This window comes from Empidonax traillii, unplaced genomic scaffold (assembly GCF_003031625.1).
Source record: "Empidonax traillii isolate 1590-97213 ecotype Southwest subspecies unplaced genomic scaffold, ASM303162v1 scaffold282:size975252, whole genome shotgun sequence".
In the NCBI taxonomy this organism is placed as follows: domain Eukaryota; kingdom Metazoa; phylum Chordata; class Aves; order Passeriformes; family Tyrannidae; genus Empidonax; species Empidonax traillii.
The window spans coordinates 530086-549806 of record NW_020955475.1 but is presented as its reverse complement, the minus strand read 5'-3'; the positions used below and the strand labels follow the sequence as shown (position 1 = coordinate 549806).

The 19721-nt window shown below is 40.2% G+C and overlaps 2 protein-coding genes across 2 annotated transcripts in view; both read right to left on the bottom strand.

Annotated features, from left to right (window-relative positions):
* Window positions 1-11715: 11715 nt before the first annotated feature.
* On the bottom strand, window positions 11716-19698 carry CLDN34 (claudin 34). Its single transcript, XM_027890254.1, has 3 exons — window positions 19556-19698; window positions 14054-14189; window positions 11716-12715 (listed from the first exon to the last, which is right to left on the bottom strand). Exon 3 carries the CDS (start codon window positions 12653-12655, stop codon window positions 12011-12013), a length of 645 nt encoding a protein of 214 aa, XP_027746055.1. The 5' UTR covers window positions 12656-12715; window positions 14054-14189; window positions 19556-19698; the 3' UTR covers window positions 11716-12010.
* The window catches only part of SHROOM2 (shroom family member 2), a 142422-nt gene continuing 134830 nt past the window's right edge, over window positions 12130-19721 (bottom strand). Inside the window, exon 13 of the transcript XR_003571925.1 lies at window positions 12130-12140. The gene's annotated coding sequence lies outside the window, so the exon portion shown is untranslated. The remainder of the gene's footprint in view (window positions 12141-19721) is intronic.

Below are 19721 nucleotides of genomic sequence, written 5' to 3'. Positions count from 1 at the left end.
CAGTCTGAAAGGTGAATATAAACACAAAGTTGTGGTTGTGGACATGTACATAAGTTAAGCTATGGAAATCACTAAAAACCTGCAAATATTTGACATTGCCACAACAAATCTATGCATCAAGTTTTGCTTCCCAAAGTGGGGGACAATAAGAGGTAGAGGGTCTGCACATGAACCAAATACCATCATGAAAATGAACACCTACCTTTCATTCACTTTTTAAGACCTTTATAATTTTAATGAAGGAATAACTTGACAGAGAAGGCAACAGCTGAATGCAAATACCAGCTGTAGAACTAAAGAATTCCTCACATTGCTACAGCTTATAGTTTTGTCAATCAAGAATAATACAGTATTTTCAAAGACATTTTAATGGGATGCTGAGTCTAAAATGTAAAATATTCTCATCCATTAACTTTAATGATGTAAATGCATTCCATATTTTAGTGTTGGTACATGCTTACAGTTATCAGATTGGAATTCATTAGAGGACACCCAAAGCTGGTTTTGATTCCCAATTATACAGGTGCAACACCTGTGTTACATGTGACAGAATATGCTTACCCACACTGTAGATATATTTAAGAATGTAATGTAAAGAACTTTATTGAAAAAAATAGATAAGAGGCCAAAATGACAAAACATGAGGTGCCATTCCATCTTCTGCCAGCCACAGATATCCTTCTTTTTATGATTCCATTTCTAGAGAAATTATGAAACTTCTGTTTCAAAGACGCAGTTTGAAACTGGCTAGCCAAACTAAAGATTTTCTGTATGAATTGCTGCAAGATCCACGACAGCCCTTACATTGATACAATTTTGCTGTGCAAGACATACATCAGCAATTTGTGAGGGGTTGGTCTCAGGTTTTTTTGCAAAAGTTTTTTTAAAAATGTAAGATATTTCACACAAAAAAATCCCAGAGCAACTATTTCTTTGAGCCCAATGAACCAATAGATAACACAGAGCTACAAGGAGGACAAGTTTGTTCTTAGTTAAAAAAAAGAACTCTTTTATTGTTGTTGTTTACAAAAGCTCAAATTTATACTATTTTATTTTTATTGATGGGATATACCTTAAATCAATATTTGCCAAAGATTATTAAGAACCCACTTCAGAATGGCATAACAGCAAAAGTGAAATCAACAGAAACATTCCTTCCTGAGAAGGAATCCTCCTTCTGGACTAGAGGAGCATTTGAATTCAGGAGAAAAAGAAATGCCTTGATTTTTAACTACGAACTGAAATTCAGATTTCTGGCATTAAAACAGCGTCGATAGGAAAGGTGGTTAAGATTCCTCCCACTAGATATAATGAGATATTTTTGGAACTCTTTATTGGAGATATCCCACAGAGGAAAGTGGGCCAACCATATGGTTGCTATCTCCATGGCAGCAGCTAGCATAAGGCAGTCTTGGTGGGCAGTAATTCCTGTGGAGACAGGAGGATCATATCACAAATGACAAAATCTTTTAGACAATTTCTTTGAAATAATGTGGAGTTTCCAGAGTCTGAACCATAAAACGCCCACAGATGAGCTGAAAGTAGTGATCTAGTATACCACAATTTCCATGCTATAGGAAGCATAATGCTATATATAAATCCCACCCTAATATCTGGAAAGCAGTTCCAATTAGGCAATATCAAAATTGTGGACAAGAAATTGTCAGCCATGCTGGTGATCAGTTGTTGTCACATCTCTGTTGGGTGCAATATTGCCATGCAGAAAACTAAGCATTCACTGAAAAACCCAGTGCTTGGGATCAGTATGAATTTACAGAAGGAAAGGCCTGACTTCTGGGGAGATCTGAAGTCTGTGTTGTATCCCACAAAGGTTTAATGAAGTTTATTGAAGTTTGGCACTGAGCAAGAGCCCAAGCCTTCCTGGCCAAATAGGTAACTCCAATAGCTACAGCCCCATCAGGCTCTAGAAACCTGATCCATCCACACCGCTGGAATACCCTAAAACCCAGCAGCTGCAGGCAGAGTACATTTGACTCTCATCAAGTGGATCTAGTCTCTCACAGTGTGCAATGACAGTCATTAAAAAATGCCTACAAGGGTGTCAATCACCATTTTCTATCACAAGAGCACATTTCTTTTAAAAGAGAGTGACCTCCTCCTTATCTTGAGCACCAAGTCGGGTTCTGTGGCCCCCAGCTGTGCAGCCAAGCTTTCCTGTATGATCAAAATCTTGCGATTTTTTTCTTCCCTTTTTTTTTTTTTTTTTGGCTTCTAAGTGACCCAGTTTCAGCAGAAGGATCAGAGGAATAGGGTGTCCCCAGAGTTTCCAGGCATTTAACTCTCTGTGGTATATTGCTCTGTGTGGGTTTGCAGGTTGGTTTTCTTTTAAAATCTGATTGAAAAAAAATACTGCATTTTATTCTCATTCAGTGTAGTGGGGGAAAAAAGCTGTAAAAGGTTTCTGGGCTTCTAAAATTCACATGATAGAGCATGTTAACAGAATCATACAATTATTACAGTTGCAAAAGACCTCTAAGATCACTGAGTACAACATGTGACCATCCAGACTTTTGTCTGAGATTGACACCAACTCATTCCTCATCCCAGCCCAGGCCTGCAGCAGCTAAGCCAAAGGAGTAATTTCAGGACCTTTTAGCAATGACAAATTATTGCTCATTTTTACTCTAGTAGGCTGCCTGTATAAAAAAAAAAATCCTCAAATTATTGTCCTAAGATCTCAATGGTTATGTTTAATTGGAAAACTTTAAACTGACTTGATCAACGTGGAAATTGTTAAAGGAGGTAGATTTATCAGGGCCTGTTGCAATAGGACAAGGGGGAATGGCTTTAAACTAAAAGACGATCAATTTAGATTAGAGATAAGGAAGAAGATTTTTACAATGAGGATGGTGAAACACTGGAGCAGGTTGCCCAGACAGGTGGTAGATGCTGCACCCCTGGGAGCATTCAAGGGCAGGTTGGACCTGGTCTAATTGAAGATGTCCCTGCTCACTGCAGGGGATTGACTAGACAACTTTTCAAGGTCCCTTCCAACACAAACTATTTTATGATGATTTCCCTTGAGGAAATGTGTCATAGATGTCCATTGCAAGTCAACAGTCCTGCAATTGCATCTGTGGTCTAAAACACTTGACCAAATTATCTTGAGAGGAATCTTTCTTTTTTAACAATTTTGCTAAAGTCCTTCTTATGAAGGAAATTTTTTTTCATACCTTTCCTGAGAATAGACTGTTTCTCAGTCACGATCAGCTCTTTTTAGGTTTTACAATTTCCTTCTGCAAAAGTGCCCAGTTATTTCTCAGTAGCAACCTTCCAACCTTTCAGTCTGAAGAAGTACGGTTTAGCCCATCAGAAAGACCTGTACTAAAAAAAGAAGGAAAAAAAATCATGCAATATAAGAAAACTGTTATTTCACAAGTGATTGGAAAAGTGGATTCAAATAACTAGCATAGACATCACAAGTTACAGTGATGATTTGGCAAAAAGGCAGACTGTCCTAACACCAAGCTGGTATCTGTAGCTACTTGCTGACTATTCACTTTTAATGATATTAAATCACCAGTCCTTGGCTCAGCTATCCAGGTGTTGTCTGAGCAATGCAAACAGTTCTCTGGGTGCTACACAGACATGAATGGATCTCCCAACAGTTGTGTGTCTAGCATTGCACGGAGATGAAATCACTTACCACAGCAGCTGGGTAACTGCATTTTTGCGGTTCCTAGTCCAGACTTTGGTCACAAACACCAATCCGCCAAAGTGGATTGATATAAAAAAGTTTGTGATTTGTGAAAACTTGAAAGCAGAAGCTCCTCCTATCTGGTCTATCCGCTCTGTTCTACACTGTTCCTGCTTTAAAAGACAAAATGAAGAAGAAACAGTGCTGGTTTTCATTGGGAATTTTTGCTTTTTTTGTTTACTTGCCAGCACTGAATTAATCAGGGAGAGCATTTGTAAAAGGCTGTGTTAATATGGACTTCCTCTGCTGGCTTTCCAGTAACTGAACACGATTTCTAAGATTTTATGTAAACAAAGGATTAAACTGGCTTTGGGGTTAAATCTTCCTATTGCAGCATAATTCATCAGACTGCAGTGAATGGCCAGAGAAAGCTATTAGTTGGGAGTACATGGATACACTTTCTCAGGGTGATGGTGCTGGTCATCTAAAATAAGATGTTTGCCATTAACTTACAAATCTCTGTAACTTCAAATGTTAATTCCTGAGAAAGGTTTAGGCAGATATATATTGGTATGAAGACAGAAACTGCCAAGACCCATGTATACTAAAAAATACATTCTACATGTGTTATATAAATCTGCAGTTGTTTGCATTCTTCACTGTCAGAGGTACCTGCCTTAAGCTCTCCAGAATTGGGTTCTAGGCACTCTGTCAACCATGAAATCATAGGCCAGCTAAATTCTCTCTCTGTGTAGCTTACTCTTTTTGAGTCTTCCCTCTGAATCTGAATCCCAAAAGTAAAAATGTCCATTCTCATTTTATAAGTAGACCATTTTAGGCTGAATTCTGCACAGGCAAAAACTGCATTTCCTGAAACTCCAAACAGATTTTAATCTCTAATCTTCCTTGTTTTTGTTAAATCACCTTATTCTCACTTTCCCTTTCTGCTTTTCTCTTCTTTGTTTGCATTTTCCTGCCTCTTTCACAGTTCTGTCCTCAGTGACTCGTTCAAGTTTCTTCTTCTTTACCCCTCGAGAATTTTTTTTATGGTTCCTCTGTTCAGTGCTGCTTTTCTACTACACCTCCTGCAGTTTGTCCTTCACTGCTCATCTGCTTGTGTGTTCTTCTATATCACTCTTGATCTCCAGTGTGCACTGGTTGTTTAGATAAGAAAAAACCTTATATTTCTTAAGGCATCATAGAGGACATTACAAGAAGGATAATTTAAAAAGTACTGGAGTTCCTTGTCAGATTTTTCAGAAGCAACATGATTTGCAAATAAAGGTAATTCAGGTGCTATAGACTTCTGATAGTTTTCTTCAAACAGTTTTTCTTTAGTGCAAACCAAGAAGTTTTGACAGCATGTCAACAGGCAGTTCCATTGCACATCAAAGCGTAGCCTTTTCAGACTAAAATTAAAGAGCAATCCTGCAAGATGCTGAGTACTTTCATAAATTCCCTTTGACTTCCACGATCAGACTCCTGTAAGACTTACTTTTCAGGCTAAAAGCCTGAAGAATCTTTTCACTCTCAGGTTAGTTTTGGTTATATCTACTCAGAGTACTTTATATTTGCTGCCACAAGTGTGAAGTTTCAATGCCAGAACAGATTTTCTGAAGCACTACTGGGCCTCTGAAAAGTAAGAAATGCTTTTTTTCAGAAGCAAGCTTTCTGACCATTAGTAACAATCTTTATGTGGCTGCTGCTTAAATGTTTGTGTCAAAGCTTGTGAAATTTGTGGCCCAAACTCCTCCTGGCATAGAGTACGGGTGGTGCCAATTATTTCTTCAAATGGGTTGATGACCAGCTTTCCAAAAGGAAGAGCAGCACCTGACAGCGGCTTCTGAGACCTGGACTGAGCATGACAGCTGGAAGGACCCTGGATGCACTGCAGGTGCTACCAGCTTTGGTGAATGTCAGTATTGTCTTTGAACATCACCAGGACCATCTGGGAATTCTGGACAATTAGCACACCAAGCAACATTTACTATGTACAGCTGCAAAATGTAAGTCTCAGAATTCCTGCGTTATCACTGGAAATGAAGCTATTTATAGAGAGATGTCCTGGTGGATACAAACATTTCTGAGAAATAGCAGAAGGAAGATAAGGTATTAATGCTCTTGCAACTAGTCACATTGATAGGTTCACAGGGTATGCTTTCATGGGCTGTGCTCATGGAAAGATAGGATGAACTGGCATGTCCTGAGTGCCTTCCTGCTAGAGGGATATTGTACTAGTTAGTTTGAAACTCTTACATTAAAAAGTATAGTTACTTCAACAATCCCATTTTATTCCTAGCTTAGGTTAAAACATTTAAAGCTGAACTTAACTGCGGCAAATATCGTGTGTAATGCACACTGTGAAAACTAGTTCAGGTCAGTTCTAAGCAGTGTTATTAAAAAAACTCTGAAAAACAAAAATCCAACCTATGCAGAAGGTCACTTTAGAAATAATACACATCAGCAACACTGCAGTGAACTCAGGTACCTGGATGAGACATAGCAGTGTTGCAAAGTTGGCAAATAAAAAATAATTATTTGGGAGAAAATAATTTGTCTCATAGTTTATTTCCATTCTCCTGAATTCAGACAGCAAAGGCTGAATGTCATTGAAGAGTCACAGCTGAACCCAGAGAGCTCCTTGAGCAGATGAGGTCACTGGTTTGCTATGTTTATGCTGTAGCCCTGCCTCACATTTCTCACAGGCATCTGAAGCCTGTTTTATCAGAAGGAGCCTTGGCATCCAGCACAATGACATGTTTATGTTAAAAAGAAAGAGTCCCACTCACGAGGGGAGGGACGAGGGATGCCGGTAGGAGTGGCAGCAGTGGCTTCCTATGCCCCAGGCTGGCGTGGGGAGAGGGGGAAATGAGACACTGTCGCTCACACTGCAGAACAGAAACTGCAGCTCAGAGGGATTAACACACATAGGCCAGTGATCATTTTCCACATCCCCCCAGCTAGGAAAAAGCTGATATGTGGATTTTGAGTACAGCCCTTTTAACTATTTATTGGAGAAAAGCTTGTAGGTTTTTCCTAATGCACCCAGGATCATAGCAGCCAGTGAAAGCTTCTGAACAACCAAGGTTTTGGGGGGTAATACCTTCACTGAGCCTGGCTCTGTGACATACCTTTATTCAAAAGCTCCTGAAGACTCTGCAGCGACCACTCAAGTTTCCCATTTCCTACCTGAGCAGTGCTGGAGGAGATGATGGAGGTGTCCTTGGTAAGCTGTGCTCGGTGCTGCACAGGAGGTGACATCCAGCCCAGCATGCCTGATGCTGAACACCTGAAGATGGTACCAAACAGGGCGCAGTCCAGACACCTCTGAGAACTGCCACAGCCATGACATAGGGAAATGCAGGCAGGATGGTAGTCTGGGGTGGAAGAAAGAATGGCAAATTATTTTACTGGCCTGGGCATCAGAGTGGGGTTCAGCACACACAGCTGCTGCCAGCTCTCAGTCAGTGGGGTCCTTGATGTCTGCAGTGCTGCAAAAGAATGTAGGTCCCACCTGAGCCATTGTCATCCAGGAGGACTCTGACAAAGCTGGTGTGGTTAGATGTGGGCATGGTGGGCCCCCTCCCTGCTGTTTTACAGTGTTGCCTTCTATATCAGAATGTCAGACATTCAGAATGTATATGCTTCTTCAAAATACCATTCTGGTAATTAACCTCACAGTCTTTCCCACACATAACCCAAGAAAAAGGGGATGATGTGGCACACTGTGAACTGGATGTCAACAGTGCATAATGTACTCCATTCCTTGAGTCAGTATTTATTTGCTTTATAATTCTGAGATGAAATTCACTTACATTTTCCTGTTTGGCATACAGTTGGTTTTGACACATTAATTGAAAGCCAGAACACTCCAAAGCACCATGCTAATTACTGAACTCTCTCAAGCAAGGGAAACTGAGTAAATTATTTGAACAGTGGAAAGGGAAATAAATTGGTTGAAAAATATGATTTTGTGAGCCGATACTGGATTTGACAGTACGATGTTGGCAAGAAAGAAAGGAATCCTGCTTCAGTTTTGAAAAAGAGATATTTTTCACAGAGAACATGTCTCTTCTGGGAATCTTTAATTTGATATACATTGGATTCCTATTTTAAGAAAACAATTTGCCATTAAACACTATGCCAGCCAGACTAACATTTTTTTTAAGCAAAAACTCTTTGTCCTAGAGTATTTAATGGCCTAAAGTGCAGGAAATTGGCTGTGACATTTCGCTTTTTCCATTCTAAGGGGAAAATGGTCTAAGGTCTAAAAATATCCCGGAAAACACCCTCCTTCTCATCACTGTAATATACCATAAGCCATGTGACAACAAAGACATTTCTTTCTGAGCCTAGCATTGCTTTTAATCAGCTAAATTGGCAATTAAGACTGTCTACGTGTTAAACTGCTGACTCAAAGAAAAATTTTGTTTACTGATTTAACCTGACTAATGACCTATTCTGCAGTACTGTGTCTCCAGTTCGTCCCCCTTCCTTTGCCTGAACACAAATGACATTGGTCTGAATTGCATATTCATCTGGGTAAAGTCTTAGCAGGCTTTGTACTGTGGGGCTGTTTTATTGTTAGGCACTGTTCGGCTCCATTTTCTATTTGCACATCCATCCTAGAGGAATACTGAATACGTATTCATACATCTTTTTGGCCTGTGGCCATGAACGGACAGGTGAGGTAGAGGGTACATGAAAATAAGGTTAACAAAATGCATCCTGTGGGAGATTAATGCCAAGGAGTATGTTATGGAGGTCAAAGATGAGGGCCTTATCATTACACCAAGTACCCAGCAGAACTCAAACGGAGTCTTGGTATTCAGATCATTTGCCCAGCAGTAAATTCAGACATGTGAGTGAATCACAAGGTACTTGTTTATTGTCAACTCAGAAAAAATAAAGCGAGATTGGCTTATGTGTAGACAGACTGAGGCCAGTGTGGAGACATTCCTAGACAGGGTGGAGCCCTCAAGGCAAGCGGTGCTGTCACTGGGGAGGCAGCAGGTCCCAGTCTGCATGGAAGCTGGAGACGAGCTTCGCGATATGATCTCTTCAGTGGTGAAATTTGCTTGAGAGGTTTTTGCCCCTTATCTCTCTACCTCAAAGCCCTGACCACTCACTCCAGTCTGCATTACAGCTTGCTGCCTGTCCTCAACTGTGCTGCTACAAATGATTGTGGGTCCAGGCTATAAGGTAGTTCCCTAAAGCAATCTGGGTTAAAAATAGCCTTCCAAAATATTTTTGCATTTTTGAGTTTTAAACCAAGATCACTTCAGCCGCCTGATTTTACAGATAACCCTAAAAATACCTATACAAGCACAACTGACCTGGTAACAAATTGAGCTACTGAAAGGTAATTTAGCTTCTCAGACTCTAAAATAAATGTGTCGTGAAAATATGCACAAAGAAATGGTCTCCTTGCTGATGAAGTAAAAGCACAGAGGCTTTACTTTCTTCCAATATCAGAATCATAATGAGCACAAACATTCACTAAATTTTAATGAATCACCCAGCCCTGAGGGATCAAGGTCAGACAGGCTTGATCCCTTTCGACCAATGGAAGTTTCACCTCTCCTTTGTTCGAATCTAAGATTAGCCTGGAGAGAAGAAGGCTCATGTGTGACCTTATAAGTCACTCTCTACAACTGCTTGAAAGGAGGTTGTAGCCAGGTGGGAGTCCAGTCTCTTCTCCCAGGCAGCTAGTGACAGGACAAGAGGAAATGGCCTCAAACTGCACCAGAGGAGGTTCAGGCTGGATATCAGGATGAATTTCTTCACTGAAAGGGTTGTCAGGTATTGGAATGCACTGCCTAGGAAGTCATCATCCTTGGAGGCGTTCAGGAAACAACGGGATGTAGCTCTTAGTGCCATGGTCTAGTTGATAAAGTGATCATCAGCCAAAGACTAGACTTGCTGATCTCAGAAGTCTTTTCCAACCTAAATGTTCTGTGATTCTGTAAGATTTTTTTTCCCTATCTTTTCCTCAGGGAAGGACTGGGAGTTTTGATATAGAGTAGTATTTGGTCACAGGTTATGTTTTATCATATAAGAACCATGTGACTATCAACAGACTGGGAAAGGATGCCATGGGTCCCACTGCTCTGTCCTGAGATGGGCTCTCTTGTACCTACAGTCTTCACATACTATTTGCCTAAACTTTTTTTGCCAAAATTTTATTTTAAAACCCACATATCTCCTTAGGGAATGTATTCTAGTGTTTAGCTGAGGATTTTCCTCACCATCTAGCCCGTGTTTGACATACCACTAGTGTTCCATATCCACACATCAGGACAGTGACCATCATCTCCGGTGGAAATAGCAGTGGCAGCAACACAGAAACTTGGCATGTACATGATGGTGTTTTTTTGTGTTGTTTTTTTTTTTTTTTTTTTTTTTTTTTTTTTTTTTTTTTTGCCAAGACGAATATATGCAATTTGAATCCAATAATTCAGTGAATACAGCTAAGAAATACAGTTGAGGTTTTTGATATTTCTGTGCATATGTTAACTCAACAAGAGTTGAAGAACTGGCAATTTTCTGTTAAAGTTCTAATTCCTTGACAGGGAATATTGGGAGTTTACTAGTGTGGAGAAACGCTGGCACAAACACATGGATAGGTCTCTTTTTTCCTTACAACCACAATACAATATAATCTAATCCTATTGTAGGCCCTGTGGGAAGAGATAACAGTTCTGTTGATTTGCACCTTTAAAACCAAAACCTACCAACATTGTAAAGGATGTACATTAGAAATGAAACTGAAAACAATATCTAATAAACAAACTATTTAACTGCCTTCATTGAAACACCACTTGAAAGTGCTTTACAGCATTGTAAACAGTGAAAAGATAAATTCTTGCGGCAATGAAAAAATTACCAATGATGAGATAAGCTGCTGTTTCAGAAGAGACTGGAGAGGAAATGAAGGTGCTGTGGAGTTTCTACATTGTCAGACAGTTCATAAAAGTCAAGACCATGTGGAAGATGTGTAGGAAAAATTGAACTGCCAGGACAAGCTGAGATAATAACAGCCACCAGCAAGACAACCCAGGTTGCTGGCATTTTACCTTGTCTTGCAGTGTACAAGAATTATTACATTTTTGTTACATTTTCTTTCTCTGAATCCATGAGTATTTTAAAAAATGTAGGACAATTGAAAGAGTAAAACTAAACTACTTAGATTCCTGTAGCATTTCTTTAAAAGTGTAATAAGTTTTTGAGGACTTCTTTCAAGAGATCCTCAGTTTGTCAACCCTGTTTGCTCATTCCTCCCAGCCTCTGAATTTATTTTTTTTAATTGTTCTTATTGCAGCATTCGGGACATTCATCTTTTTTCCTTTTTTTCTTAAGTGAAGTTTGGTTGTATGTGCCAGAGGTAGCAACGCTGGTTATTACAACCATTACAGTGGACTAAGAGAAACAGGTTTTTAGGGAGCATGTCATCTCCCAACCATTCGAGGCATCTACATCTTGAAAAAAGGCTTTGCCTCTACACTGATTATAAACAGAGCCCAAAGTGACCGGTTTAGGTATAGATGTCTACATCAGATGAATCATACCCTAAAAGTTGCACTGAATATTCCTGGGTTTGACATCAGTTTTGTAATAACTTGTACAAGTTGTTTCTGTCTTTTGCAATACCTTTGGATTCAGTGAAGTGTCTGATGAAGAAGCAAACACTTGCAGACTTTTTGGCTCTGCCCAAGTTAGCACACCTTTCCCACAGGCAAACATATTGCAAAATAAAATGCAAACAGCTTGAAAAAAAAAACAGAAGCAATAAAGACACAGCCCTTTATGTGCCCTAGAGGAAGAGGAGAAACTGGCAAGACATTTGTTAGACAATTCAGGGAAGAGTCATTTGACATAACCATGATGACACTCATATGATTGGTTTTAAAAGTCTTGACTTGTCACAAAACATACTTTACTACAGCTATAATTAAATAATGGACAAAAGAGCTTAGTACCAACAAGGAAACAAATTCACATTTAATATATGTTATTTCACATTTTTCTAACAAGAGTTCATTCAGAGTCAGCTCCTTGAGCATGGTTAAGACTTTACACAAAAAAATAAATTAATCAGTAATGTTTGTATATACAAAAGAGGACAACTGGCAAAATTTAATCACAGTTGCTGCTCAACAGCAGTTATGTCAAAGATGAACCTCTGGTCATATGTGACAATTAGGATGGTAACTCAGCTGGTTCATATAAGAAAATAGCTTAGCTACTACAGAACAAAATTAAATTCTCCAGTTCCTTCACTATACAACCAACTGCTGTCCTTATCTCTTGACTATGCTCTTGTTCTGAAATAGCACGGGGGGATTTGTCCTGTCAGGATTTCATGTTAGTGTTTGTGGCCCCCGAAAATCTGTATGAGAGAGAAAAAGTCCCACTTAGCAGCAGGAGGATGACAGCCACAATCCCAACAGGAATTGCAGCACCAGCTTCCTGAGCTACTGGACTGGAGGGCATGTAATAAGAAGGAGGAAAAGCAATGCTCCGGTTGTGTGTTACAGAATAGAAATTCCAGCTCACAGGAATCAGGACACACAGACCAGCAAATATGTAGAAGAAGCCACCCACCAGGAAGAAAGGGGTAATAAGAGTCTTGTGAGTGATTCCCATATACACATTTCTCAGAGCAAATATTGTAGCAGCCAGTCCCAGCAAGCCCACGAACATGGCGATCAACAGGAGACCCTGAGCAGCATAAATTTCGTGGGGGACGAAGGACTCATAGCCACTGAATTTATGGCAGAACTGTTCTCTATAGCCAGGTGAGACGTGAAGGTAACTGATGAAGCAGACTTTCCAAATCCCCACCCAGGCAACGCCAGAGGAGATGATGGTGGTGTTGTCCACGTGCCACACTCTCCATTCCACCATTCCCATTGAAATGGTGCACAAGATCCAGCCTACCGTGCCCAGAGCGAAGGCAATGAGCTGGAGGTGCGAGGCACTGACCAGGGAGCTCATCCTCTGGAGCTCTGCTCTGTTGCAGACACTGCTCTCTTGCCATGTGAAGGGAGAGAGGCACTGAAAAGAAAAAAATTAAAATTACAGAGGCCATTATTATTTGGGTGAATAGGTGAACCTGTCAGTGAAGGAGAACAATGTGTGCGTGGAGGGAGGATGGTAGTCATCTTTCCCCAGCTGTAATGAACTGTTGAAATTTAATTTCCATGGACAAATAACGTATTTGTTTTAATTCTATATATTTCATCATATCCCATGGAGCAGAAAGGGTCTCTGATTAGCTCCCCTTATAATCTTCTTTTAAGATCTGCCTAAAGAAAATTAATGTCTTTTTGCAAGTTATTTTCTTCTTTGTTAATTAACTATTTTGCTCAAAGATCCTTATACTTGTTACATATAATCAGGAGCCCTAGAGTTACTGGCTAGCAGGAACTAAATCAGACAAAATCCTCAGGTCCTTGGCTGTTCCAAGAGATCCTACAAAGCAGCTGCAGAATCCATGCTCTTCTCTCCTGGAAGATGTGGTTTTGGTGCAGCAGCCCAAACTGAACAGACTTCAGCTTTTGTGCTGCCCATACCAAGAGCTGCTGGGGCTGCTGTTAGACAGAAAACACGGCAGTTCAGAGGCATGAGCAAATCCAGACCACAAAGTCTAATAATGGTCACTGAACTTTCACCATTTTTAGATTATTAACCATGAATTGGCAGAAACACTTGAATTAATCAGAAATACAATGCTCTGTGCAGGGGCTGGAGCCTGGATGTGCTGCCATTGCTTTCCCACCCTCAGACTTCAGCCAAATTTCTTTGGTGTTTTACTTTTGCAAATCCCACTAGTTCATAACCTGTCCAGCTTCCCCAGCTTGAATCATCTGAAGACTGTGGTGGAAAATATTTTATTTATTTAGTCTAGCAAAAGATTTAAGCTTTTTTTGCTGACTGTGCATTCTGAATGCAAATTAGGCTTTTATTCTAATTCAAAACCCCAAACCCGTTAATTTCCCGCATCTTTTGCACAGCTGTCTGGATAATTATATGAATGATCTGTGATCAGAGAAGATGCAACCTTGAATTTATAATGTAGATCTGAAAGATTATAGGAATCTCTGTATTTTATATAGTATTTAAAATACCTTTTCGTCTGCTACTATTTCATTCAAGACTGAAGAAATATTGTACCAAGGGAACTGCAATAATAAGATAGATCTGCAACAATGTTTTGTTACTAAAGCAACAGCTTTTCTATTTACTGATCTTAAACTAAACAGATTCAGTAGATGATACAGTCAAGTTGCTAAAATCCCTCTGTGTAAATCTTAACAAAAGGTATCTTCGTAAATATATGGCCTTAGGCAAACACTGTCCATCTTCTTATACCAGTGCCCACTACATACTTACTTCAGTCCTGAAGCTGATGCCAACAATAAGAGGATGGGACCGAGTGATTTTTGATGCCAGCCAAACACAGCAACATCTGCAATTTTATCGTTTTGGCCTCCCAGTTCACCTGTGTATCTCCAATAGGATTGATTTCCTGTGGGACATATTAATCTCCATTATTGCAAGTGTACATTTAATCCTCTCTGGCATGGAGGAAATTGTTCTGGAAGAGTCTCCCATATTTTTATCTACTTAAACTGAATCCAATTGATAAATATTTTCTATATTTGCTGTGTTATTTACAAAGTGATTATAAGTCCCCCTTTCTAATTAACTGTTGTTACCAGACACAGAGCACAGTAACCTCACAGGATATTATGAATGGTTTTCTTTCTGTCCCACAGAAAGTGTGGGACAGAGTTCCACATCAAAATAGCATCTTTTCTATTCGTGTCCAGTGATGGGAAGGTAGGAGACAAAAATGAGCATGAGCAAGGGAGCCTCATGCTGACTTCCTTCTGCTTCTGTTGAAATCAGCTGAGCCCACAGATGCTAAACCTGAACAATATGAAAACTTTTCAGAGTATGTTATCAGTCTGTAACTTCATTGTTGAATGTACCCACCTGCCTACTCACAGAATTGAGATTGTATCTGTGATTCTGAGCTCCCTATCAAATCTTCATATGCTAAGATACTTAGAATTGTCTCCAGAATTGAATTATAAAATTAAAAAATAGGAAAAGTCCTTTTCCTTTAAGATTCACAAAACAAACAACAAACAAACAAAAAAAAACCACCATGGAACAAGCAAACATGAAAGATAAAAGAATTCAAGGTTTATACAAAAGTTCTCAAAACATTGGAGAATAACCAGCCAACAAACATTAGGTGAGTTATCAAACGTCTAGACACACAAAAAATTGCATGATTCATTTTGGCTCATTCCTCTGCACCCTGCCCACTGGAGCTTATTTGATCTAACCTGGTATCACTGACTTAGAGAAAGAACAAGTTGCAAAAGAAGTACTTTTGAGATCGATGATGAAATTGAGCTATACTTCTTATACTTGCATGTTTTGGAATATCAAACAGAAACCCATACTTATTACCTCCTGATATTAAGATTCAGCAAGAAAATAAGGAACAAAATATCAAGGAAAAATAGTTACAAGATTTTTCTTGCCATGTCAAAATTAAAACAAAACAGTTCCTGATTACAGTGTCTATCACTATGAATATTAATAAACACACTATAGGTTTTGCTGATATCATCAAAAGAGAACAGATACTTATCACTTGCCAGAAGCATTGTTTTTAAAGGAAACCTTTGGCAACGAGGATCAGGAAAACTCGTTTTCCCTCAGGTATAGCAAGATCCGTTGATTTTTCAGGACTGTTGTGTCCAGTATTTCCAAAAAAGACATTTTGCTTGCAGATGCCAAGTAAAACCGTGAGCGAGCTGCAGAGGGCGTCTCCCTCCAGGATTTCACCCATCCCAGCGGCTACTTTGCTGAGACCTCAAGAAGGGAGGGAAGGAGGAAGAGAGAGAAGTAGGAAGGAAGGGAGGGAGGGAGGGATGGAGGTTGTGGCAAGAAGAGCAACAGGGCCCTTGGCATGGCTGGGGTGAACAGCAGCACCTGAGTCAGGGCTTTGTAAGGTCCCTTCGAAGCCAGAGACAAACTTTTTGTCTCAGCTGGACTCTGAAAAAGGTCACACCTTGGGGGGTGACACTGCGCAGGTTTCATCCACAGGAGGTGGGTGATGCAGGCATTGAACTTGGCTAAAACACCAGCAGTACCATTTCTGTAGATTGCAAAGACAGAGGCATCCCCTTTGGAAAGGAAGAATTTGATCTGCCACACACTTGTAATCCACAAAAAAAAAAAAGAAACCCCCCCCCAAAAAAAACCCCAACAACACAAACAACAAAAAAACCACAAAACAAAACAAACAAACCAAAACAAACAAACAAATTTTTTTGTCCCTGAGCAAATGTCCTTTCCAGCTTTCTGAGAGAAAAAATGTAAAAGTTTGGACCCTGCATGTTTAGAGCAATATTGGATAAAATACAGTTCAAATCCCAGATCCCTTTTTGTGTGCTAACACAAAAAGCAGTGGCATACTCTGTTGTCTGGTTTCATGCTTTAGTAATTCTATAAATACTTTGAATTAATTTAATTTGTGTAGAAAGATTACCTATGTGGTCTGAATAATACAGTGATGTAACAGTGTCACTATACGAAAAGTCGTAAGGCAAACGAACTCATATTCAGGCAGCTACAGAATGTCTTCTGAGTAATCAGTTGGTGTCACTGCCCTGCAGTTCCTGATTCGGGAGCTCACTCAGAGCTGTAGATTTCAGCATTCCAAGTCTGCACACAAGCTACTTCATGGGATGGAGTCAGCCTAGAAAGGCAATCTCGCCAGGAGGAACAAGCCAGGTCTGTGTGGTGTCTGTGTCAGTGGAAGAAAAGCATGACTGAAAACTTTTTTCACCCAGAGAAGTGAGAAATGTTTCGAGAGGTGGCTGTGGTGCCATCTCTCAGTGTCCCGTGATTTCATCCACGTTTTCATTTAAAATCAGTTCAGTCCTATCCAGTAAGCACTCCAGCAGCTTCTGGGGACAGTCTTTGGAAAGTCTAGAAACAAGTGCTAAAAAAAAGAGAGCTGCTTCTACAGACTTTTCACTTGATAGTCATTTTCTCTCTTAGTACATCTTTCATTTCCTTCATTTGGGAGGGCTTTCCTTGACAGATGTATTTCAGGTAGGGACCGGAATAAAAGCAAAATAGAATCATAAAATGGTTTAGGTTGGAAGGGACCTTAAAGATCATCTAAGTCCAACACCCTGCTATGGGCAGGGACACCTCTCACTTGACCTCGTTGCTCAAAGACCCATCCAGTCTGGCCTTGAACACTTTCAGGGATGGGGAGTTCACAATTTCTCTGGGAAACCTGTTCCCTGCAGGCAAACGCAGGGGAAAAAAAAATCTAGCATACTCTCTTAATTCGTGCATTTAAATATTATTGGGCTTATCTGAGACATTACTGGTCTCAGACTCCCTCAGGGGGGAATGAGGGACAGTGCCAGGGATAGATGTCCAACTTTTAGGGTGGCAAGAGAGTGCCCCCAGCCACGCAATCACCCACAAGACTTGTCTTTAAATGAATCCTTTCCTATGATAGTTTAAGAGCCAGATGGCTCCAGCTTTCAGCAACATGGAGGGAGTTTGCCATTTAGCAAAGGTCCTTTAGAGGTTGGTACATGCTGGGTAATACAATCCTCAGCAGCAGCATCCCTTCTGCAGGATCTGCCCCCATCTGGAACCTGAGGCACCAGGCAGAGCTGGATGGGTCAGTCATTAACACCTGGAGCATAAGATCTCAGACATTGAAAGGGGCTGCAGGGAAGTGTGAGATGGAGCTAGGGCTTGTCATATGAATCTGTGGAAGTCTTACATAAATTGCATGATCCTTGACATGATACTCAAAACCTGTACTAATGCCCTAGACCCTTAAGTTTGGATGTGACTAGAAGAGAACATCATAAATATTTTTTAGCCTTCTGACATCCCTGTTGCAGCACAGCTCTGCTTGAAGGGTGGCTTTATGTCTTGCTGTGGTCCTGGCCACAAGAGTTACCAGCATTGACTGCTAAATCAGTCTATTTCTAGCTTCTTCAAAAAACATTTAAATAAACGCTCAGTGTGGCAATTCTTTTGTTCCTAGTTTCCTAGAAATAAAGTTAGCTGCATTTATAGCCCATTTCTTGAACACAGTCTCCTTGACATTCATGAAGTCTTGAGCCTTGATATCTCATGTTTAGGTTCCAGCTGCCTCTAACACACCTATTTTCAATTAGAAAAGATAAACTAATAGGGCTAGAAATTACTGGAAAAGTCATTTCCAGATATAACATGCCTTCATCCAAATGTCTATATCCAGTGTTATAAATTCTGCTGCTTCCATTTATTCACTGTGTTTCAAAACAAGCAAACCAAAGCAATCTTGATTTCTGTTCCACCAAGTACAAATACATTGAAATTAGCTGTGTAAAAGTTCTTTACTTATTTCAGGAAAATATTTTGATTTGCTTGGATGGTAGGATGAAGAGAAATCGATAATTTCTATATATTCTTCATTATTTTTTCAAGCCCTAATTTAGTTTTCTGTGGTTGAGCCCACCTTAAGTTCTTGTTACCTAAGGAAATGTTGGAGGTTTGTAGGCAGTGAGGTGGCAGTGGGCTTGACGCAGGACCCAGATGGCCCCGTATTATCAGAGTTTCTACAGATTGTTTTGTCTCTGTCTTGAAGGAATCTCCATTTAGAACTGAAGTAGAACAGTTTAGGGATATTCCAGAAATGACAGCACCAGAAAACCAAGGCAGATACCCTGGCTGTGTTGAGATGGCACCCTTTCAGGAAGCTTCAGAAAGCAGAGAGAGCCCAAAAGCTTGCTTACTTTGTGTGTCTGGCACAGAGAAGAGAGCTCTAAGGGGTAGGTGGTGTAACTAAGGTAACCCAGGCCCCAGAGAGCTCACACATGACTGGGGAGATGAGGGTACTGAATACAGCCTCGGGGCTTGGGAAGATGTCACCAGAGGCAACTCCTTCCACCCAAAAGAACGGAATTATTGCTTCTTGGAGGCTGCAGGAGAAATTAAGAACTCCTGGGCACCTGGACGTGCTGCAGGGGCACCCTGCCAGGGGGAAGGAGCATTGCCTGAGCCGACAGCGCAAAGGAGCTGCTGCCGAGGGGGGAACAGGAGAGCACACAACCTGCACACAGCAACCTGTTCACGAGATTTCCTCCACAGACAGTGGGTGCGTGGCTGAAAGAGGACTTTCCTAAAGGATACGAGGCAATCCTTGTTTCTTAGTAAATGATAGCAAAGCTAAGATAAAATTCACTAAAAAATGTTCCAATAGACAGGGAAAGTCTGAGTCTCCCTGTCTGCAACACATTTGCCTGTCAAAAGAAAGTTTTGCTTTAGGAATTCCACTGCAACTTGTAACTTCTCTTAAAGAGAAAGTTCAAGGCAAACTCTTCCTATATAAAATATGCACAAAACTATTTTTCCCAGCCAATGTAAGCAGGAATTCATTAATTTCCACTTATTTCATGTTTTAAGCAAATATTCTTGCTTTGGATATTGTCAGACATTGCATGCATTTTGAAATTAACATTCAAATCCCACTTTTGTAAAGTTTTACAACCTAGATGTAGCTTTACTGAACTATACTGTACATGGTTTACTAACCAAATCCTTTGTTTGATGTAAGTCTTGCAGCAGAAAGGGAGTTTTAAAAAAGCCACAACAGTATAGTAATTTCAAAGGTCTCTTCTTAGCAATATCCCTATGATTTAATGCTTGAAAACTTAATTCTTCAATTCCCAGTTGGGAAAGCATTCTTTATAGGAAACAAATAAATATTTAAATCTCTCCCCATCTGCTCTCTATCAGCACTTCATAAAATAAGTCATATTAAAAAAAAAAAAAAAAAAAAGGAAGACTTACTTCTGTGAGTCTGAGGGTTGCCTGAGGCTGTGAAGCAGTGTCAGCTGGATGAAGCAAGTCCCAGAAGGGAAGTGGAAAAGAATGCCCGTGCTAATTGTCCGACTTGTTACGCTACCAAATAGGTACCTCACAGTTCCTTGTCACTCTCCCACTAAGTCAACAAAGA